This window comes from Ammodytes marinus (genome assembly GCF_949987685.1).
Source record: "Ammodytes marinus genome assembly, chromosome: 22".
In the NCBI taxonomy this organism is placed as follows: Eukaryota; Metazoa; Chordata; class Actinopteri; order Uranoscopiformes; family Ammodytidae; genus Ammodytes; species Ammodytes marinus.
In genome coordinates this window covers 14,937,560-14,962,626 of record NC_137226.1, presented here as the reverse complement: position 1 = coordinate 14,962,626, position 25,067 = coordinate 14,937,560, and the positions used below count along the sequence as shown (strand labels likewise).

The 25,067-nt window shown below is 41.1% G+C and overlaps 1 protein-coding gene across 1 annotated transcript in view; it reads left to right on the top strand.

Moving 5' to 3' along the window:
- Positions 1–25,067, top strand: part of LOC307268511 (copine-8) — a 105,785-nt gene that overhangs the window by 71,005 nt on the left and 9,713 nt on the right. Inside the window, exons 9-19 of the mRNA XM_080051172.1 lie at positions 370–474; positions 4,558–4,599; positions 6,355–6,430; positions 8,593–8,646; positions 8,882–8,943; positions 18,642–18,688; positions 19,646–19,827; positions 20,420–20,547; positions 21,921–22,023; positions 23,325–23,382; positions 23,602–23,675. Of these exons, the coding sequence (XP_079907298.1) occupies positions 370–474; positions 4,558–4,599; positions 6,355–6,430; positions 8,593–8,646; positions 8,882–8,943; positions 18,642–18,688; positions 19,646–19,827; positions 20,420–20,547; positions 21,921–22,023; positions 23,325–23,382; positions 23,602–23,675 (931 nt within the window). The remainder of the gene's footprint in view (positions 1–369; positions 475–4,557; positions 4,600–6,354; positions 6,431–8,592; positions 8,647–8,881; positions 8,944–18,641; positions 18,689–19,645; positions 19,828–20,419; positions 20,548–21,920; positions 22,024–23,324; positions 23,383–23,601; positions 23,676–25,067) is intronic.

The window sequence follows — 25,067 nt, the reverse complement described above, 5'->3', positions numbered from 1 at the left end:
ATTAATGTGGTGACGTAGGGATGAGCGAGTGGACTGCTAACTGCAGTAACTGACAGGAAGTTAGCTAAAAGAACCATTCTGCTTACAGCACCTTTAATAAGCTATTACAAAAATCTGATTGAAAATAAATGTTTGTAAATATTATAAAACCAAGTTAAAAAATTATTTTTTTACTGTCTATACTGTTTGACAGGACTGTGTGGGAGTGGTCTTGTAAAACGGTCTTCATGGCAACAGTCATTGTTTTTATAGAATGTAGGGGCAGAGATCTGCTGCAATTTGTTCAAGGTACAATTTGTTCCCCCCCTCTCTACCTACAATATTTTTTCTTTTCTCACTTTCTCTGTGTCTCTCCTCTCTGTTTTGCAGGTTTACCATTTGCCACAAAACCGAGGTGATAAAGAATACATTGAACCCAGTGTGGCAGGCCTTTAAGATCCCCGTTCGGGCTCTTTGCAACGGTGATTACGACAGGTGAGTTCCCCCAATACTTTTGTAGATAAAAGTAGAATACAACCATACCAGACAACCATCTGAATCACAACAGAGTTATTTTCTGTATCAAACACACTGAAAATATCATGCCAAGTGTTTGAATGATGGATGTCCCCCACAGTGTTTCATGGCCTCTTCAGGTTGCTCACCCACAGCGTTAACACTGCTGGCTATGGCATAGATAATAATATAGGAAAAAGGTTAACTTGGCACAGAGACTTATGTTCCGTACAACTTTAGTAGTACCTCTTTCCTTTTGATTAAAACTCGACACCAATGACATTTTCAGTAGTAACCAAATATCTTGACTATTAAAGGAGGTACTGGCCCGCATAAACAGCTCATACTCATCCATTTTTACATTTGTCTGCATCATGCCTGTTTAGGCTGACTCGGATATGAACAATCCAAACACACTCACACATGCGGTCTTGAGTTGTTTACCATGCATCCACCACAGCAATTATGTAAATGCCTTTTGACAGTGGTGTGTATCACTGCAAGGGGTCTTGGGTTACATTTTTTCTCGAGCGCATGAAAAATGTATGTTTTGTCGGGCACTACGGAAAATAGTCTTCAATTTAATACATTTTTAATGAGTAGAAATATTGCATTTGGCCAATATGATGTGGCTGCGGGAAATGTCTTAATATTTTGTTTTTCCCTGGTAAACAAAGTGTGGATGTGTGATTTTGCTTTTCAAAATTCACTTTGGGAAAATTGTTCGCCAGCCTTGTTTTTCGTCAAGGATTATTTAATCCAAGTCAGTCCTTTCATACATGCAATTCTTCTCCTTGTACACAGCTGCAGCATAGTGGTTGGTTGCACTTCTTTATCAAGCTATTAACTGTTGACTTATGTATATGATGCGTTCAGGGGTAAACAATACAGGCTTTTTGACAGATAAGTAACATTATTGTGTGTGTGTGTGTTTGTTTACAGAGAGAGATAGCAGACTGATTTAATCATATTGGCACACGTGATCACACAGCCTGCATTTATGATAGTGCCACAGCAACAAGTGTCACCCTGTCCCCAAACACACACAGCCTCTCCTAGTTTTTCTTTAACAGTTCTATGCCATGTGTAAGTTCATGTACGGATATTTGACGGGAGGCATGACTTCATATCTTCCCTTTGAAATATCTTACAAATGTGATGGCAGTGTGGTAAGATGTTAGAAAAGGGAGGCAGTGGGTGACTTGAGATCAACTGTTATTATGGGCTCAGGTTAATGTGAAATCTATCTGACTGGAGGCTTTTCGTCAGAGCAAGGCTATAAAGAACTGATAGCTTCCCTGATCTAACATAATACCATGTTCACCAGTGAAGAAGAACAAAGCATTTAAGAGCATCAGTAGACCAGCGTTCTACTGCGTCCCTCCAGCTCTTGATGGATCATATGCTCATTGTGCTGAGCGGTCACTATTGATTCAGTGATGGGACAGGAGGCCCACTGTACATTCTAAGGGATGCTATCTTCATGGCTGATACAATAATTATATCAAGTTCTAAACCTCTTTCTGATTTAAGAAGAATGACAGTAAATGTTGTTGTTTCTGTATTGTTTTCTTTATATTTTATATTTTGGTGACACTCAATTTTACAGATCAGTCATTTCCCCAAATATTTGCCCAAAAATTTCCTAGCGTGTTCCCTAGAAAGAGCAATATCATTTGGTACTATGTACTATGTAAAAAGTCATTTCCCCAGACAAAAAGCAAATTTTTAAACATAAGGCTTCATACAGTTTGAATTGTCAGTTTGCCTTCAGGAAAGTGCATTTTCAGTCTAACAGGTCTCTAAGTTACATTAGCAAATAATTCAAATGAAGTCATCCAAAGTCTACCAACAGAACACTGTCACTGGGTTCGTTTTAATTAGGACCACATAACACAGTTCTGTCTAGGAAACATTTTGGAAGTTATTCACAAACTCAAACAACAAAGAATATGGACCCTTGAAGAAAATCGCACTTTTGCTTTTATATTGCTCCTTAAAATGACACTTGAATGTTTAACTTCAAACCGTGTACCTGGTCCTTTAACAGAGAAAAGGTGTGTTTCTCTGGTGTGTATAGCAGCTGCAGCGTGCTGAAAAGAAGCAGTAGACAATAGGGTTGGGTTTGGCGTAGCTCGCAGACAGCAGCATTGATCTCAAGTTTATTAGGAGAGTCTAGTCACAGCATGCCTTATCAACAGGGGACTCAGGAAACTCACAGTGGATTGCACATACAGTGCAAACACACACACACACACGCACACACACACACACACACACACACACACACACACACACACACACACACATACACACAGCATCCAGTGTCAGAACAGCTTGGCAGGGGAGATAAGGACGAGCTCAAGCTGGCAAACAATACAGGACTGTGTCTCTCCTCTCATAGGTGCTCTGATTAGCCTGTGTTGACTCTCACACACACACACACACACACACACACACACATATACACACACACACACACACACACACACACACACACACACACACAGCGATACCATAAGATTAACAAGTGAAATCCTTGCCAATCATCAAAGCTGAGAGTGACGGATGCTGCATCCTGAGATGTGGCATAACACTGATTTAATAAGACACACACAGATCCACACATCTTAATGCAGGTAGCTCTTCATACACCGGTTACTCTCAAGCAGACAGTGTTTAGCCAACCAGGAACCACACTCATCCCCAAGGGCCCCCCCAATGCTATCGTCTAGCCCCATTCCCACTCCTCACCTTGATAGCTTCCTTTCCTCTAATGTGCATTTGGCCCCTTAGGCAGTTGAAAAGGCCAATTAATGGTGATGACTTGTATTTCCACGTCTCATATTGAAAGATGAGGAGAATGTAAAAGAGGAAAGTCATTCAAAATGAATGTCAACAAATGCAGTCCGGTAACAAACTTCTACAAGGTTGTAGACAAGACAATATCACATTTGAATGGTCTCTGCTTCCTACTGCCAAAGTGACTACGTTAAAGAAGGAGTCAGCGATTCTGGTGAATGCTTGTTGTCAAAATCCCTTTCTTTTCTAAATCAGTGAATATCTTTTCACGATCTGCTACCTGTCCATTCTAAAAAAAAATCTGGTACACAGCCTAGGCTTTGTAAATGTTGCTCACTCTGTTGGCCTCTTTAGTTTACATGCCAGTTTACAGAGCTCAGGCTGTGTATACTATTAACACCAGACAGTACGGACAGGTAGCGGATCGTTTGGAGATATTCACTAATTCTGACAAATGATGATTTGGACAACAAGCCTTCTCCAGAATTGCAGACTCCACCTTTAATCGAACAAGAAAGTAGGAGGACTCCATCATTTAGTCACTCTGATCGTATTTATTTCCTGTCAGTTTTGAGTTCTTTTGTTCACTCTCTTCTCTTCACCTTGGCTGCCATCTCCTTCTTTCTCTCCGGCAGTGTGCCTTTTTGCTCTGTCTGGTTTAATTTGGCCTCCGTTCTATTATCCTTCTGCCTCACCTCTCTCTCCATCTCTTTGTATCACTCGCCTGCTTTTGTCAAAAGAGAAATGACCCTTGTGCTGAAGACGTTGGTAGATAGCTCGATAGCTCAGCGTATATCAGCCTCTTGCATACTATTTAGTTTTTTTTTCTTTTCCCCATTTCCTTGTAAGCTATAATGGGATGCGGCAATAGATGTATTTGGAGATGAGGGGAGCGCATTACCGGGAGGCGAACACAGTGACTGACAGGCAGACAGACAGACAGTGTGTTGGAATAAAGATAAGCCTGAAAATGGATCTGCTTCTCCTAATGGCTCCATGACAACAGTGACGGTGTGAGAAGCGACATCTCTGTGTATTTTATCATTTCACCAGCTTTGAAAAGATAGCCTTATATAGCTCTTTGAATATTACTTTAGTAAGTCAGTTCAGTTCTACAAAGGAAAAACTTTTTCTTTTCTTTTTTAAATGTCCAGCGACATCCCGTCTCATCTTTGAAATATGTGTCAGGAGATGCCTCAAGAAATATACTGTCAAAATGAAATGCTTCTTTTAATTTTTTTTTTGTGCCTTTCCCAACAGAACGATCAAGGTGGAGGTGTACGACTGGGACAGAGACGGCAGGTAGCTCCTCTTTTCTATTTGCTTTTATTTGGTATTTTCATCATTGATCAAACAACCCTTTGTATTGCAGCCTGCTAACGCGTGGCATAAACATTTTCTGGGTTCCATTAATTAATACGTTACTACTCTACAACACATTTTGGGCAATCCACTACTGACATTGCGTGAAATGAACTAGATGCATGAGTATGTTTTTATCTTGTTTCACACTTCTGCTGTCTTATTACCTCACGACAGACATTTTAACAAAGCTGCGTTCAAACAAACAGGAGTCACTGCATTAAAGAAAAACACAGCCGCTTCATTAATATGAATATGAACGTGCCTACAAATCATCACGTAATACCAGGGCAAGAATTAGACAACACAGATTCCAATTACTCTTTAATATTAAAAGCAGCTAATGTGCTATTACGCAGGGTAGAGCCATCTGGAATGATTTATGAAGTCAATGGAGGCTTCCTAATACATTTCCATTACTGTGAGAATGTTACAGAGTTTTACTATTTTGTGTGACTCACATTTATATTAAAAACACATGAACCCCTTTTAAATAGGCTAAATAACACATGTATGTATTGTGTGAACCCTCTATACTAAAAAGTAGCAGCAGCAGCAGCACATACAAAAAAGCATACACTATAGTCCATTGTAGATAACTTTGTGATGTGAATGCAAATTTCAAAAAAATATAAAATTAATGGTCATATTAAAACTTTCCAGAACAGTTCTATTGTTCCTCATTATATCACAAACCACTGTGCAGCTTTGCTCAACTGATGAGTAGATCTATTACTCCCAACTGGTCCGAGATCAGATTTGCATTGTCTCTATACCTGAAGCATCTCCCTTTGCATTTAAATTAAAAAGCAGATCACTTGTTCGCCTGAAGTCTAACTTAATATGACAGAAAGTTACAATTACTGAACAAACACACCATTGTGAGATAACACGTTGATGTGTTAACACACGCTGTATAGTTCTCAGCACCTGCTCTGTTTGTTTAGGTAGTTGTCATTGTATTATTATAAGATAGTGAGTATAGCAGGTCGGAAATTACAACCTCCATACTTGATAAGTAGGTACACACTGATTAATACGCAGCATACATTTCCTTATAATTGTATTAACGTTCAGCAGATGTTAGGGTCCTGTGCAAGACTTATCTCATCCACATCACACTTAATTAACTCTAGTCTGTTTTTCAGAAGGTAAGGAAGGAGGCTGGGTGCATGATCGTCACAGATTGACTGCTTAATGATGAGCCTGGACTCTGGCTGCTGACAGTCAGACAGAGAGACATTTGTCACGCTGTAGTTGAGGAGGGAGTTACTTCTCTATTCTCTGAATACTTTTCGATCTTTGCGAGGGGAACACATGGACATTCGGGTGTAATTTGGTGTTTCAATGGGGCAGAGAATTGCTAACAGTTTCCTTTGGGTGAAATTGAGCTTTCTTAACCATCGTCCAATCACGTGAAAATGTTTGGTGTCTTCTTAACTCATAGACTTAACTCGTCAGTGGTTCTTTAACACTCACAGACAAACAAACGTCACCATTGCTGCTCTCACTCGAGTTTTCTTTTCAGGGTTATGAAGTGGAAGATTTTTTGACTTGTCTATCTCACATGATGGGATTGTCACTACATTGTGGTCTTTGTGTGGTATGTTACAAAACGAAATTCTACATATTTTTAAAGATCACTCTTTTTTAAATATATTTCTTGTTCTGCCTCTTCTTTGCTTTGCTCCGTAGTCATGACTTCATCGGAGAGTTCAGCACCAGCTACAGAGAACTATCCAGAGGGCAGAGCCAGTTTAACGTCTATGAGGTGTGTGTGTGTGTGTGTGTGTGTGTGTGTGTGTGTGTGTGTGTGTGTGTGTGTGTGTGTGTGTGTGTGTATGTGTATGCAGTGTGTTTCTGTGTTCAATACAACAATGATTTTCCTCCCTTTTCCCTTTTTTAAATACAAATGTCATTGTGTTTTCATGTGGAACCTTTTTCTAAGCAAGTTAAATCTGCCTCTCCCCTGTGACGGGTGAATAAAACAATTGTACATTTAAGAGACAGCTTTGGAGGATTTGAACCTTGTTAGTAGCCTTTAAAAGTAAAAATGTGCTGCTTTAGCTTGATGCAGAAGGAGCAAGCAGTGAGTAGGAGTGTTATGGATAGTGTCCATGTTTCAAATAATGTCACTGCCAGGGAAAAAAAGACAAAGACCAGATGCTTGAATGTGAGATTTAAGGGCAGCAATGGGAGATTGTTGTTGTTTACACATCAGGTTGGATTAAGAAGGACACCTATGACATTGTCTGACTTACAGTTAACAGATATGAAAATAAAAAGATCCAGAGATACACGTTATTCTTCCTCGTGCCTACATTATCCACAATGCAATGCAACACACACACACACACACACACACACACACACACACACACACACACACACACACACACACACACACACACACACACACACACACACACACACACACACACACACACACACACTGACAGTTATGATGGATCGCTGGCTTATTTTCTACCAAGACGAGTCAACAATTCTTGATTAACACAGTAACACACGGAGTGATGGGAGCACACAGGGGACTGTCATTTTAAAACAGCTGCTGTTTGGTTAATAGGCAGATGTACACATTCATAAAGGTGCACACAAAGGCACAAGTCCACAAGAATAAGCAAACAGATAAAAACTCAGACAAACACACAAAGCTTATTTGTGCTTCTGGCCTTTTCCACAACTTAAAGCTGGCAGTTAGAGAGCGGATGGCTTTGCATTGCTAAAGGCCCTGTGTGTGTGTGTGTGTGTGTGTGTGTGTGTGTGTGTGTGTGTGTGTGTGTGTGTGTGTGTGTGTGTGTGTGTGTGTGTGTGTGTGTGTGTGTGTGTGTGTGTGTGTGTGTGTGTGTGTGTGTGTGTGTGTGTGTGTGTGTGTGTTTGTTTGTGTCTGTGTGCTTTTTGTATTTCAATCATTGCACCTTTGCATGTTTGTGCTTCTGGCCTTTAACACAACTTAAAGCTGTCAGTTAGAGAGCTGATGGCTTTGCATTGCTAAAGGCCCTGTGTGTGTGTGTGTGTGTGTGTGTGTCTGTGTGTGTGACTGTGTGTGTGCGCTTTTATGTTTCAATCGTTACGCCTCACCTCCAGAGGCAAACCCGTCCTTGTGTGTGTACCCATTACAATGTGAACCAAGGAGAAATGCATAAATCCACACATTTGTATTTTGTTTTCCCTGAGGTTCTGTCCTTCTGCTTAACCTTGGCCCAGTTTAATTAGACCATAAAGCGCCGCTTTAAAAGCTCTGATGCAGTGTTTGGAATGCAAAAGGAGTTTTCTGTCTAGTCCCAGCATCACAGGAGAAATCATATGTTTTATTGAGCAGGGGCCGAAACATAAAGCAAAAAGGTGTATGTCTTTGTCCAATGGGAATAAGTGAAGCTGGTAGATGCATAGGAGTCTTTAGGCTGCCATAAACAACCTTAATTTATGTTTTTGGTTGAAAATGGGAACTACATAAGAATGTTAATATCCCTGATGTTCTCATTTGCCCATCAAATGTTTGGTAACTACTTTTGCCAGTGATGTAAATGAAGGTGCAGTACGTCAATACTTTTGAGGAATTAATAAGAGGAATAAAAAAGCATCCTCCTTGAAGTAGATATAATAAAAGTTTATCCATTCAACTTAATGGAGAGTATTAGCATTGTTAAGCTTATTCTGGTTTCTGGCCCACACCTTTTTGGTTCCCTGTCATTGCTCTCTTCAGCAGTTGGCCACTGTTTCAGTGCTAAAAACCAACTCTGCCAAGCACCAAAATGCAATTTATATGCTAAAAATGTTGCAACAACAACAAATTAAAAGGTGATAATATATATCAGTGTTGTGTTTCCATCTTACGTAAACCAACCTATAACACAAACGACTGTCTGAACTGAAGACTGAATTATTAAATGAAATCCTGTCTTTTTTTAGGTGGTAAATGCAAAGAAGAAAGGAAGAAAGAAAAAATACCTCAACTCTGGAACGGTGAGGAAACATCCACTGTACACTACATCATAGCTGATGCATCATTATTTTGCTCCATACAGAGTTGCATGGGCTAAATTTGAAATGCAATTATTCACTACAGGGGGCTGCAGATGGGCACCCCCTGTGTAAAATATTGTAATTAAACCAACCTCTATAGTTATTGTGTCAGCGGCAGCACCTGAAAGTCTTTACTGGTGAGACTAGGCTGATTGTGATTGTTGCTCAATTGCAGGTAACGCTGCTGTCATTCCTAGTGGACATTGAAGTCACCTTCCTGGACTACATTAAAGGAGGGTAAGTCAATGACCATTCATCCATTGAACATGTACTGAGAGATTGGGGTTGTGCTCCTTTAATAAGAAGTGACATGCTGAGTGTCCCTGTCTCCATAATAACCCCATCATGACTCAGTGTCTGCAACATGCCAAAGATAATCAGTGTGAGTGAATCAGATCAGGAAAAGTGTACATTTGCATGTGAGAGGAGAGTGAAGGGTGGAGCGAGAGAGACTGACAGATGGACTGACCTGAAGTCAAGTACACAGGGCTTCGAAAGTGTGTATGTGTATGTGTGTCTGTGCCCTTCTGTGTAATCTTGTATTGTGGTTCAGCTCTTGCCCATTCCATGTGCCGTACAGTGTTTGCTTGTGTGTGTGTGTGTGTGTGTGTGTGTGTGTGTGTGTGTGTGTGTGTGTGTGTGTGTTTGTGTGTGTGTGTACGTATGTTGCTCGGGAGAGTTGACCGTGTGCAGCCAGGCATGGCGAATGCTCGCCTACACACTCTACCTTCATTAGACTCACAGAGGGGGGACATTGTCAAGGGAGAGAAAGGGTGTGTGTGTGTGTGTGTGTGTGTGTGCGTGTTCGTCCATTTTCCACCTGCCCTTCTAGCTTTTTCTTTTGAAGGTCAGTTTTTGACCTGATTTCAAAGAAAATAACTGAATTGTTCCATGTGTGACACACAAGTAAGCATTACATCTTCTTTGTTTTTGATTGCTATGTCAAAGCAGCTTAATGTTACATGCCCATCCCCAAACAGTCAAGTGAGCAACTAGCTGGTGAACATAGTGGAGAATTCAGCAGCCAAAAGGCTAAAACCTAAAATATTTACTTTAACTGGAAGGAAAAGTAGGATATCTTCTGATTGTTGATGAGACAGCTCGGTCAGTACTAGAGGGCAATGCAGATGGGTTTCTTGTAAATGCCAGCATGTGTTCTTGCACATCCAAAGGTTTGAAATGAAGTGCCTTAAGGGTCTTATTAATCCTGTATTGACATGGTAAACTTGTTTGTATTCAATTCACAACCTCTGTCCAGTGGAAAGAAACAGTTTTGTTAAGAATTCCTATCAATATGCCATTGATTCAGCAGGCATTAAGAAAACATATATTCTATGCCAGATAAAGGTATTGGATGGAGCTAATGTATACTTTCTGGAGGATGAAATGAGGCAGAACGCTGCATGATGTTTTCACGTTTGTATGTTGACTTATGAATACTAAGCTAAAAGACATGCATCAACATTATTGATGCATGTTTTTTATTCTGTAGTTTTTAGCTTGTTAGAATGACAGTACGTGTGAGTGCCGGATTTGAAATGGATGTGTGTATGTTCACTACGTGTTTTGGCTTAGTGCTAAAGGTGTGCCACACAAAACATGTAGCACACGATGGCCATCGCTTCTAGAGGCCCTAGCGCGCCGCTTGATCATTTTGTGTCAAAATCGCGTCTAACGTGTCTACGCCTCTATCGCGAGCTACACCTTGCACCTTCACCTTAATGGTGAATACCCGTCCCAAACTCTACCTACACACAAACCACGTTCTCATCAGCCCTGTCAGTCAGAGAGCACTCTTGTTTTGTTTTTTCTTTGGCAGTGATTTGGGAGTGCGGTCTGCTGTTACACGCTTGTGTGGCTAAATGAAGTGCCAAGTGCTGTCTCACTGTTTGAAACCTAAATGGACTGTAATGGTCCAGTTGCACTTACTCCAATTGCATAATGGGGCTGACGGTGTACTTGTGTGCGCCGCAGACACGCTAATGCATTCATGCACTCATACACAAACACACCCACGCTTGCACTTGGAAACACACACACACACACACACCCTTCTGGGTACTTTCTCATTCCCCCAGCCCCGGAAATCTAATGTGTGACAAAGGTGTTGTGGTAAGTTTGCTAGGCATCAAGTTCCATGTCCTGGTTTGCCCTCTCAGCTCTCCCTCTCTTCTCCTCTCTTCTTCTCTCCTCGTCTGATTGACAAGTCTTTTTTGCAGCTTTGAGCCAATCAGCTAATTGTTCATTTGGACCTAATTAGAAACATGATCCGCTGGCAGCATTAGCATAAAATGACTGATTTGAGAGGCATCCATCTCAATCCAGAGCATCACTTGCTTTTATCCTTTCTCGCTCCCCGTGATAAAGCATTAGTACCACCCATGGATTTCAAACAAAGAGGTCTCTATTCACCAGAACAAGGGTAAAAAATGAAGAACTGTTTGCTGTATCTTTCATTTTGAGCCGTGCCTTTGAAGACAGAGCTGTCACTCAATCTGACAGATATTGTTTTGGTTGGTGAATTGCGTATTGAAACCAGAATAGAAGCGGGAGGCAGCGCTGAAATCACTCTGAGAGGTTATCATTAGATTGTGGAGCATCAGGACAAAGCTTTATATTGTGTGTTATAGCAAATTTACAGGCACTTCCAATATCATTATTCAGGCTAGATTAATGCAGGTAGGAGCTGTTTATCTCTTTTCTCCTCTCTACATATGGAGACTGTCCAAGCAGCAACATCTGTTTGCATATCATCAGGAGAGGTCACATAGCACTACCTCCCATGCTGTTTTTAGGCCAATCAGTGCACTGATGCGTATGTTTTCCTCTGGCCCCTATAGCTATATAAATGATTAGAGGAGACTTCTTGTAAACATTTTTAACTCCTTTTTGTCTTTAATAGAACATGTTCACTTCCCACACAGTCTTTTGAGACCGGCTGTCAGGAGTAAAGTATATCTTTTCATTCTTTTTTTTCCCTGAATTCTGACTTCCGTTTTTTAAAGATGAAAGTTAATGATTTGTGATGATTAGCTCTCAGAATTTATAGCTGATTGCTCAAGAACAGCCAAGAAAGTATATAGTAAGTTTGTGCCAAAAATGTAGTATTCAACTCAAGTGAAATGTGGCTCGTTGGCTTTTTACATTTGCCAAGTGACTGTGAATTTTAGCTGATCAATTATGGACTATTAATCTTAAAGCCCTTACGTGAACAAATTTGACTTTGGCTGCTATGAGTGATTGCATCCAATGAAATCCTTCTGCAGACGGCAAAAGCATGCAGAGTATACAGAATAGTTTGAGGGACCGTTTTGAAATGTGCTATAATCACATAAATCTATCAGGAATTTCAACAGTAACTCAAAACCCTTTGGAAGTCTTGTTTTTGCTGATCCCTGTGGTTTAACTTCTCACAGTGCTGCAGTAATAATACGCAAATGAGCTATACTCTAATCAAATATAGGCTACCCAAAATATATCCGCATAGGCTTCATTTTTTCCTTTAAAGATCCAAGTGACTGCTGCAGATATTGCTGCGGTTGGTTGCATACACATTCAGTACTTTATGATTCCTCCCATACGTGAACCTATTGTGTATCAGCCACTGGCTCTGTTGCCAGCAGATAACAAAACATCACAGCTGGATGTTTTGTGGAAGACATCCCTACTCCTTCACTCTCAAAGGCCATCATGGTCTGGTATGATGCAGATCCTGCATCTTCTAGATGAACACCCTGGGAGAGCTTCAGTAACATTACTTCCAATGATTGATCTTGATCCCAGTGATGAATCCTGCATATACTCAACATTGAGGTTTGTGGCAACTCAAGCTCTGCAGTATGATGTGACCCCTGTTCTGACGTTCAACCAACCCCTTCTGGAAAGCCTTGACCATCATAAGTTAACTTCTAATACAAATGTTTTACTTTTCATGTAGACTTTCATTGTGTAAAGTTTTAATGTGGTAGGAGTAAAGGTAAAAATGAAGCCTATGCGGATATATTTTGGGTAGCCTATATTTGATAAGTGTATAGCTCATTTGCATATTAAAATTCATTTTCAAAGAAACTTGTAAGACAAAAAATGGTGTTTAACAAACCATGCAAAGCACGATGCAGATGTGCTCATTGTCCAAACTGCCATTGCCTCTGCCAGAACAAAAGACACAGTCTCAGTAGGTGATGACACAGACTTGCTAGTACTCTTGTTGCATCATACTGATCTGAATGCACACAAGCTGTTTATGGCACAAGAACCAAATAAATTAATGTATAGCTGTCCCCAGACAAATGTGCAACATCACATCTCTCTTCCTGAGATCCTCTGAGATTGTCTTTCCCTTTTGGCATGTCTGACCTGTATGGGTTCACTTTGGTGGGCCTACACTGACCTGGTTTTATCTCTGTTTTATCTGGTGCCGCCCAATTACTTCCCTAAAGATCTCTCATTACATTGGTCCATTTCATCACTCAATTTGGCCCACCTGATTGTGTTTACCTGCTCCATTTAAGCAATGCAGCTCAGGGTTCACAAACTTTTGCACATACAAAAGTTGTCAAATAATTTATTTTTTATCAGTTTTAACAATTGATTTCCGGTAAAGAAAAATTTGGAATTGATAAACAAACATCTGTTATTTCATATAAAAAATACTGGTATTGATAAAAATTAATTAATGATAGTCAAAATAAATAAAATTCCAAAAGGCGAGTTAATTGGTCCCAAAGTGTGTGACAATCTCCTCTTTCTCCATGCCATTTCAGGCTGTGATTCTACGTCTCGTCTATTTGGCATTAGAAAGGGAATGGCACTGAAAAAAGTAAAAAATTACACTAGCTAGGGGGGGGGGGGGGGATCTAATTCATGAGAGGCACCTGTTATAAGCCAGGCAGTTTTTCAGGTTAGAGGCCAGTCTAAAAGCAGCATTGCCATCACCCATTGGCAGTAGGATGATTGGATATTCAATAAGTGTGGAGCTCATGTGCATATTCAAATTCATTTAAAAAGAAACTTGTAATACAAAATGTTTTACTTTTCAAGTATACTTTTACTATGTAAAGTTTTATTGTGGTAGGAGTAAAGGAAAAAATTAAGCCTATTTGGGTTTATTTTGGGCGTGTACGATTAGTGTATAGCTCATTTGCATATTAAAATACATTTTCAAAGAAACTTGTAATACAAAACATTTAAATTTTCATGGATACTTTCATTGTGTAAAGTTTCATTTTGATAGGACTAAAGGAAAAAAATATCACCATTGGGATTTATTGGTGTCTCGCCTTATTGGCACACATCTCGGATTGATGAGAATTAAACATATTTCCCCAACTAGGATTTCTTAGGACTTTTAGTATGTTGTTCTGGACACCTCATAGAAATGATCTGAGCTGAAAAAAATTCTTTTACAATTTATTCTATGAAAAACGCTATTTTGCCTGGACTATAATGCACAAGTGGAATTACTGCGAAACATCATTATTTTTTAATTTTATGAATGTATTTGTAGTTCCATGGATGTAGTTTTAAATTTCTTGACAATATATATATTTTCTGGTTTACCTACTACTGTATATTGCTCTCCTTTTTCTATATAAATACATATAAAGTTTGTTTTTTGTGGAATTTTCTCTTCTGCGGGGGTTTGGCAGTCAAGATGTGGAGAAGGTACCGGTAATATTTGTTCTTGTATTGTTGAAATGACAATAGACGCTTCGAAGATTGAGCGGAGGCATTATAATAGGAGTCTGTTCAGTCTGAAGGAAAGCTTATTAAAATGAAGTGTGCAACCTCCTCACCGGTCCACCCCTGCTGTGAACTATTTTGTCACATTGGTTCCTAGTTGAGTCACCGAGGGCTTTGACAGCGGGGGGGAAGATCAGCAAGTGACAGAAAACTAGCTGTTTAAGTGGCGTTCCCCCTTCACCCCAAAGACATTACTACACAACACACACAGGCTTACACACACTGTTCAAAGGGTACACACAATACTTTCTATAATGTCTTGTTTCGAAGATTGAGAGGACCTTTTGCATCTATAAAAAGCATTGTGGGAAAGGTGTTGTCATGGTCACACACAGTACAGTATGTTCACACATTCTCGTACACGAATAGACACAAGGAAATACTGTATCAAATGCAAAGAAATGTAAGCTGGACACACTCATCCATTACTAACAAGTGCCACCCAGCAGTGGTTCTGGTAAAGGGTGTGTCTCCTTACTGTAAACCCTGTACTTTCCAAATACAGATAAGTGAAACAAAACAGAAAGACAGATTGAACAAAGGAGGTATGTTAAATGACTGTATCTCGGCTCTGTCATGCCAAATACAAGTGGACTTTAGTGTAAAATTAACCACTTCCCAAGTGTTTCATGTTGTTATGTCTTATACGTTTATGTTCATTTCCAAGTAATATTTGTGTATAAATATGTATGCGCAAGCCAGATGTTTAGGTGCATTTGCCAAAGGGTGGATTGCAACCATTTCAGCCTATGGATAAATGAAAAAATAAAGTAGCATAAGTTAGTATTTGCCCTGCTAAGTTTCCCCTGCTGCTCCATGCGGACACAGAAAGATAAGCTTGTGTTTTGAAGGCAGGCTAAGCTCACAGCTCACCTCCCTTTGATGGAGCCAGACCATGTGATGTTCTGGCAAAGACCACTGCCTCAGTCTGAAAACCTCTTTATCACCGCTGCCAGAGCATTCCCGGTTTCAACCTGTTCTGCTGCGATCCTTCGCTGTGGATCTGCTTCTGTTGCCCAGGTGGTTGTGTGTGTGTGTGTGTGTGTGTGTGTGTGTGTGTGTGTGTGTGTGTGTGTGTGTGTGTGTGTGTGTGTGTGTGTGTGTGTGTGTGTGTGTGTGTGTGTGTGTGTGTGTGTGTGTGTGTGTGTGTGTGTGTGTGTGTGTGTGTGTGTGTGTGTGTGTGTGTGTGTGTGTGTGTTCAGCAAAGGAATTAACTATAGTTATTCTGTAAAAAAAAACATTGAAGTATAGGATATCATTTTTTATCTGTTCTTATTGGTGATATCAGGGCTGTCTATCTGTCTTGGCATTCCTTCACTAGAGGAATTGATTCATTTGTGTTGTGTTGTGTGTGTGTGTGTGTGTGTGTGTTTTGGTCTGCTTCATGCCTTACAACCTTTGCTGCCAAACCGAACTCTTGATTGGATTTCACTTATTGTATTATCTCAGCGGGGAACTGGTTTGCTGTAAAGGCACACGATTTTAACAAACGCACGCACGCACAAACAAAACAAGATATTTGGAAAACTAGTGAAACATAGTAAGACTTGAATCTTCACCACCTTTGGATGACCTATCAGCATATTGTTGCAATGACAGACCTGCACTGGGGCGATATTATCCCTTAAACATCTGAAATAAAAGATTTTCTGTAGTCATTCTTTTCATTCCCACTGATGCCACTCTAGAGTTCCCTTGAGTAAAAAGTATGCTACGCCTTATCCTTGAACTGTTTTTGTAATAATTGCAAAGAAAGAAAGAAAGGCCAGTTGGATGACATCCAGAAACACGTCATGGAGAATCCCTGGAGCCAATAAACTGATTTCTCACTCAAATCTTTTGTGTGATTAATGCAGAGGATCGAGCTGACCTTTTTGGGGAATTTGTTTTAGTGTTCTGATCTGGTTATTAAAATTGTCTTTTCCTTTTAGAGTCAACATTATGTATTCAAACATTACGGGTTGTTTTGACTTTGTGAAGCAAGAAACTCACTGACATTGACTTGAAAAAGAAATCCCGCTAATGACTTCATTGCATCTGTCAACAGTGACTGAATAATTGTAGCAGAAGTATTGAGCCAATATTTTTGCTATTTTTCAACCTCTATGCCGATTACAATTCCTGCTTTTGAATTGACCTGATTTTTGATGTTCCTGCTTTTCATGTGGATGTAACATTGACCTTGTAGTTTTTCTTCTGCTGAGTGACGTGTTCATTCTAGCGCTCCTCTCTTCCTTTTCTTCTGTTGGTTCCCCTCCCCGGTTCACCTTGTTTTTTATCCTGCCGTCCCTTCACGCTCACACAGCCGGAGATCCTCTCTCGAACTGTGTGTGTGTGTGTGTGTGTGTGTGTGTGTGTGTGTGTGTGTGTGTGTGTGTGTGTGTGTGTGTGTGTGTGTGTGTGTGTGTGTGTGTGTGTGTGTGTGTGTGTGTGTGTGTGTGTGTGTGTGTGTGACAGAGAGAAAGATTGGGTGGTAGGGAGGGAAAGAGGACATGCATAATTTAAGGGATGCATGCTTGTAGGGAACTGGACCAAAATTCACTCCCATCTTTCTCTCTCTGCCGCCCTGTCCTTGCGGTTGTCCCCTAGAAAAAACTCATTTACCGGAATTCACTGGAAGTTTTCATTATGTTGAGGGAATGAGCCAATTGATTAAGCGTTGTATAAATCTGATTTTGTCACTTTACAAATGGCCACTGACTGTTGGGTTAGAACTATTCATCAAGCCTAATAGCAGCCTAATGTTTTTAATGATGACAAAAAATGTCAACATTATCTGTTGGTGTTTTAAACTTTTACTGTATATCCCTTAGGAGTTTAGGGAGCTGTTTCAATATAATCGTACAAAAGTTCATGTTTTTTCATCTGGAAAAAAAATGTGTGACATTTTTTTAAATCATAAATGTCATGTGGTGTTTGCAGTAGCTCTGTCGAATGTTGTTTTGATAGCACAAAAAAGCTGCTAGGGCTATTGTCTTCATTCCTCCTCTCTTTTTTCAAACTCTGCTAATAACACGAGAGGGCAGCTCCACACACTTCTGGGTCTCTCCCGGTCTCTCCTGCCTCCTACTGATGGTGAAATGTCCCTTGAACTTCTTCCTACCTCTGTCCTTCCCTCTCTCTATCTCACAATCCGAAGTACAGGGGAATGTGTGTAAGGTAGAGGGGGAGAGGGAGAGGGAGGCTTTCTTTGTGTGTGTTTGTGTTTGCACGTTTGACAGTGTGTGAGGATTGGTGTGAAAAAGCAGTGACAGGCTGACTGAGCGCTTAACGGCATCCTGTTCCCGCAGGTTAACAAGTCAGGAGATGCTTTGAAGGAGAGAGAGAGAGAGAGACGTGCTGTTCTCTCACGCTGGGCACCGCTGTCTGTGTGTTGTTTGTCTCTGTCTTGTTTCATCTCTCTTTGATAACGCATCCTTTTTACATCATATCTTTCATCATCACCTTTGACTTTGTCTCACAAAGTTTGTGTCTGTGAGGCAATGCGTAAGCTGGAAGACATTTAATCAGGAGGGGATCTTGTAACTGGATTTTTCTAGCGACTTGATAGATGGGTGCTATCATCATACAGGAGAAAATGCGTTATCCAAACTGATCTAAACCACTACACCATGAGCGCCCCCCGATAGTATAGGCTCTAAGTCTTGTGTGTCTGTTGTTGTAAGTCCAACAGTGTTTACGGTTTACGGGTTAATCAAAACAAATTGTCTTTTTGTCATCGCAGTCTAACTTTATTAGGGGTTGGCGGCCCAGTTGAAAAAGCTTGACACATGCTGTAACATGACTCTAGCTGTGTTTTACTGTCATTAGCAAACAACAACCCTCCTCTGAGCAACGCCATGTTTGCGTGTTTGTTGTGACAGCTTAGTAGGTCTCCTCATTACTGTCACAGCTAAAGGGCAAGTGGAACTGCAGTTCATTTCTTCTGATTGTTTGTTGTTGGATCACAGGTGTGTGTGTGTGTGTGTGTGTGTGTGTGTGTGTGTGTGTGTGTGTGTGTGTGTGTGTGTGTGTGTGTGTGTGTGTGTGTGTGTGTGTGTGTGTGTGTGTGTGTGTGTGTGTGTGTGTGTGTGTGTGTGTGTGTGTGTGTGTGTGTGTGTGTGTGTGTGTGTGTGTGTGAGAGAGAAAAACAAAAAGAGTGGTGGAAAACGATTGTCGATTACTGATTCATCTCTCTGTTTTTGTCTCGTCAGGACCCAGATTAACTTCACCGTGGCCATTGATTTCACAGCTTCCAACGGTGAGCCTCCCAGTAAACACACGTTACAGACACACACACACATACACACCCACCCACACACACACACACACACACACACACACACACACACACACACACACACACACACAGTGCGCTGAATGCCTAGGGAGCGTTTATTCAAATGTATGCAGATGGGGAATCGAGTGCTTCCTAATAGCCCTCTCCATCACACCTGGCAGTTAAAGCTGAGGGCAGTGACTTGATATGATGGCCGTGATTTAAGGACTGTGTTATCCATCTACCCTTGAGCACGGTGCTGGCAGGATAGGCTAGAGCCAAAAACTATGTGTTACCGACTGAAGATGAAATGTACTTGGATCTTGTCCGGAACTGACTACAATTGAAAATGATGGAGAGTAGAGTTCTGCAGTTTCCTGAAAAATGCAGTTTGAATAGCGACATGAAAAATGGTGTACAGGGAGATCACATCACATTACTTAAAAGTAAGTAGCCGTCAGTGACGTAATGCACTTACAGACCCACCACAGTATTTGCCCTACTTTAGAAAGTGGCCCTAGGTCCCTTGAAAGGCGCTGTGTAGATTTCAGTTTTTAGAATAAGTAGTATTTGTATGTACCCCCTGGGTGCTATATTGAACACAAAGTATTGGAAAAACATTTAAAAAGTTCAAGTTGCTTTTTCGGATAGTGATAGTGTTTACTATAAGGCATCATTAAACCCACATAGCCTCCTCTGACACCTCATGTAACACAGATGGATTATTAATGACCTCGTTCATTACTGTTCATATACAAATGATCACTTCATATAATTACTAACTTAACTTAGTCATCAGATACATTTTGTTGACGGCAGGTACATCAACTCTAATTGTGTTGGCCGCGAAGGAGATTTGCAGTACATTGAGTGCAGTGAGTCAACTACAACGTACCTCTGTTTCAATACAGTCTGTGTGTTCCCCTGTGTCACAAACAGGTAACCCAGCCCAGCCCACCTCCCTCCACTACATGAGTCCCTACCAGATGAATGCCTACGCCATGGCCCTGAAGGCAGTGGGAGAAATCATCCAGGACTACGACAGCGATAAGATGTTCCCCGCTCTGGGGTTTGGGGCCAAGCTGCCACCTGACGGACGGGTCTCCCATGAGTTTGCCTTGGTACGGAATTAGATGTTGAAGATGTTCTCTGGCATTTGGTTTTCAAACCCAGCAACTGCTCTCAATGGGATGAGGTTTGACACAAACTCTCCCTGTATTCCAAATGTCATACTTTTTGTCGATTCTACATACTCCAGCTGATCATAAAAAGTATGCTGTTCACATGCATGCAATAGGCATAGAATACATACTTTTACTTACTTATTTCATCATAACACTTCGCCTCGAACTTGCCCTACTGCTTATATATCCGTCAAATCGCTGGATGTGACGTCACTTTCGGTACACAGTGGATTGTGGGTCGGAATCACCCAAAAGGCATGCTGATTTCCACACTAAAAGTAACGACCGGATGTCGTAGGGCATCCGGGTATTTTTAAGCGTGCTGCATGTAACCGGATGTATTTGGATTCTTTCCTTTCCTTTTTTTTTTTTAATCTTGAATACTTTTCTACCATACTACATAGCAGGGAAGTATGGGTATTGGAACGGAGCCTCCTACTCACTAATTAAAACCAGCGATGCCCGGTGCCCTCTTTGTTTAACTTTTTCGTTAACTCAAAACCTGTTCTCCCTCACCTCCTAAATGTAGAATGGGAACCCTCAGAACCCATACTGTGCAGGTATTGAGGGCGTGATGGAAGCCTACTACCAGAGTCTGAAGTCAGTTCAGCTCTACGGACCCACCAACTTCTCGCCTGTCATCAACCATGTGGCCAGGTAACACACACACACACACACACACACACACACACACACACACACACACACACACACACACACACATACTTCACTTTTCTTGACTTTTGTTTTTCAGTTTTCCTTACATCACATTCACCCTTTTTTACACCTTGTGATATCGCTGCTTATATAATGAACTTGGAAGTATACGTGAAAGAACACCGTGTACATTTCCACTGTGCGTTTGACAGACACACAGCATGTGTTCTCAGGTTTTCTGTAATAAGCTCTGGTGCAGTCGGTGTTGCCAGGTAGCTAACAAGAGTTGGGGAGAACGAGAGAGTGAGAGAGAGGGAGGGAGAGAACTTCAGGATACAAACGGAGAGCGTACCTGACAGTTGATTGCGTTGTTTATGTCTCGGTGTCGAAGAGAACATAAGTTATGCTGCGAGAAGAAGCCACATAGACGTTAGCTACACAAAGTTAGACACTGAAATCTCAGTTGCGTAGTTACACATTAGGAGGCAAAGGCACTCTGAGGTGAAATGGTGACTTTTATTTAGCCTGTTTTCTCACCTAAATATTATTAAACCTCATTAAAAACTTGTAAATGTACATACTGTATGTTTAGCACCTTTCTGTACCTGTGTTGACTATAGGTCATCTACACCCCACCTCCGCCTCTTCTCCTTTGTTTGTTAACAGCCCTCACATCTCAATAAGAACCCTCTGTCTTACATCACTCCCATGTGCAGCTATAGCAACTATGCACTTTCTTCACTTCTCCTTCCTTGCTCTTCTTTTCTCTCTATAACTCTTGCCATGTGTCTTCATCTTTTCCTGCTATGTAGCGATCATCGAGTGTGAGACGCTTAAATATCACGCACGCACACGCACACACACACACGCACACACACACACGCACACACACGCACACATATATCTCTAATCTTCTCCCAGTGCAGAGAGGGTGAAACGTAGCAGCAGCCGAAGCGACTGGAATAACCCGGGTTTGTAAATATCAGTACGAGTCGGTTCATGACTCACATGGGAGTGAAAGGTCACAGTCAACATTGCAAAGGAGAAATTGAAATCTGTATCGAGCCGAGGACCCATAGAAATGACATAGAGGAGAAATGCACATAGAGAGAGTACTTGATAGATTGGGACCCTCAAGAGTGGGAGGTGCGTGACATTTAGTCATATTTCAAAGGGCGAGTAATGCCATATACCTCCACTCAACTATTGTCTCTTGCTCTGTTTCATTTCAGAACTAGCTTAGTACTCTAATTAGATCACAGAATGATGCTTAATATGCTCAAGCTGTGAATCACCGTGGCAAACAGAAAGGATTTTATCTCAGCACAGAAATAATAACATAATAAAATGGCTTTGTGTGTTTTTCTGCGCAGGTATGCGTCTTCAGTAAAGGACGGCTCCCAGTACTTTGTGCTCCTCATCATCACTGACGGAGTCATCTCAGACATGGCCCAGACCAAGGAGTCCATTGTCAACGTAAGGCCGACACTGCAGTAGTCTGATAAACATCTGTTGCATTTAAATATTACTATTACTGTTTTAATTATGATTACTAGAACAAAGCAGACAAATGAGTGAGGGGAGACATGTTGCTGTTAAGACAACAGTTAACACTTGATCTAGTTGAAACCTTTTGTATTCTTAAATTGTTTCCAAAAAACATACGAGGGCTGCTTGTTTATGTGTGTAGTGTATAAGATATTGATACTGCGTTGTTGTTAATATGAAACCATCGGACTACAACGGCCACTGCTGGAGAACCTTCTACATTTGGGGGAAAAATTATATTTTTGAATGAACGCTGAGCCAGTATTTCCCAATGAGGCCGATCATACTCAGCTAACAGATGCATTGATAATGGAATAAATACATTGAGTGTTGGTGTTTCAAACAGATCAACCTGCCATTTCCAAGCAGTATAAAAAATCAGTCTCACAGTAAGCGATAAACGCAAGGGGCTGTTAACTGCAATGGTTCAAATGTTTGGCATTGACACATATATTCACTCATCTCTGCTCATCCATCTTTTCCTTTGCAATGCCAACAGAGATATGATGTGTCCGTGGAGCCTTTACTACTATTATTTTCCTTAGCGTATTGCTGTGCAGCCCCTCACTTTTGACAGCATGTTATTCCCCCCTCCATCCCCGCCCTCTCAATCACTGTCAATGGGTAGCATGCCCCAGGGGGAAGCCGGTATGGCCAATGCAAACAAAAAGAACAGTGAGTGGCAGCTGTTTTTTATGAAGGTGGTGATCAATCTAAAAAACATAGAAAAAGAAGCCTGCCTTGATAACTCTCCCTGAGGTTGACCTATTACTCAAATGGACTACACGGTACACACAGCGCTGGCCATTTCTTTTTATAATAAGCGCTCTGTGACACTTACTCACACACACACACACACACGTCATTTACAGTGCTGTACTGTCAGTGAGCTTGGTGATTCTCTCATCTCTAATATTATTCCCTGAGATGTCTTAACCCACGCAGACAGAGTCGCTGTAGAAAACACACACACATCAAAGATTGACACGTACACTAACACACATTGTTTGAGCTATAGGTGTTGCTGGCAAGACGTAAACATGACACGTGATGCTTTGTTTGCCGTGGCTGAACACAGGCTTTTAATGTTCTTTTTACCTGTAGCTCCTCTACAGCATATCCTATTAACGACCCACATGGATAGACACACGCACAGCTTTTCACTAGAGCTAATGTTTTCATTTTTTCTTTAATTCATGAAGTACTTATTGCTGCTCTCCCGCCTGCAGGCCTCCTGTCTGCCAATGTCAATCATCATTGTAGGGGTCGGGCCAGCAGAGTTTGACGGTAAGTCAACATGACCTCTGGACTTGTGAATGGTGATAGAAACATTGGAAAATCAGCTTCTGGTCCATATTGTTGTTTCTGTACTTTGCGTTTTTGCATGCTTCCACTCAGGCACTCCGTAGGTGTTCTTATCTTTCATCTTTTCACTATTTTTTGTTGTTGAGAACAGTAAGACATGATGCACGTGTTTGTATTTCATTTGTTTTTCCTCCTCCTCAGCCATGGTGGAGTTGGACGGTGATGAAGTCAGAATCTCGTCCAGAGGAAGATACGCTGAGAGAGACATTGTTCAGGTACACACGGCTTTCTTGGTCTCGTTGGTAAAGTCGGTAAAGTTTTCACAACCACTTGCAAGATTGAGAGGGCTCTGCCACAGTGCCATCGACATCTTTGGTCATCCCTTTTTTACAATTGTACTCCTAATGATGATGCAAATGTATTTTAGATTTTATTTGGATTCACATTAAAACAAACCATGTCCACACTGACCAATTAAATGGCCCGGGGCAAATATTAATTACAGTTTTTATCTCCTCTAGTAATTGAACTAACATTTTTATTTTAGCAATATGAAGCTTAGTAGCAATATTCCAAGGTGACAAAGGTCTCCTATTGTCTCTAATGGTGAATATTCCCACATAAATCCGCACATGTTGACAGTCGCTCTTTTCCCCCAAATAGAATGGCTGCTACCATTCGTTTAGGTGTCATTTGTTCACTTGATTTAGCAATGTTATTATCATAACTAATTCAGTGACAGACCATTAGGAAGATAGATTCTCACAAAAAACCCAATATGGCTTTTTTTGGAAGTGCAGGGGGATTTTTATCCAAGCATTGTCAGTATATTTTTCAAAGGCATGTGCTTAAAAAAACACCTCCTATAGTATGCGGGTTTTACAGGTCTGCCCCCAAAGACTGACACCTGGTCAGCTCGACCCCAGATGGCAAGATGGACACATACACACACACACACACACACACACACACACACACACACACACACACACACACACACACACACACATTCGACACAGAGCAATAATGGCATGCTCCCCAGTGTCTGTGAAAGCGTCTGCCAAATTTCTGCCTTCTCATTAAAGTGGATGGAACAGAGACCCCTGGCTCTAACCCCAGCTTTAAAAAGTCTACAGGGCAGCTCTGGGCTCTGCAGTCAGTTGGAAAAGAAGGGACTTTTTCACCAAGCTGCTACAACTAAGCTAACCTTTTACTGTGCCTCTCTGGCAGTTCTTCCTTTGATATCTTTCTACGTAGAGTTTGGAATATGAAATACTGACTGTAAAACATCCACACACACAATAAATGTATTGAAACATGCAGAAATATGCCTTTTGAAAGCCATAGGATACTGTGATTAGCTGCTACAAAAACTAAAAAATGATTCACAACAGTCATTCCACCTGTCAATCATAATTCAGCCTACTCTGAAAAGTAATGCTATTTTCAGTTCTCGCTTCTGTCACTTTCTGTCATCAAGCCAAAGAGTAGGAAATGCAAACATTCACAGTGAGCCGTTTGTTTTTTAATCTCCTCTGTGACCTTTATACAACCGCTGTCATGTTTTGCTCCTCGGGTCCACGTGGGCGAGGGAGGCACGCTCGTTAGTTGGCTTTTTAACGAGCTGAAGTACACACACGCACACACACACACACACATATATATAC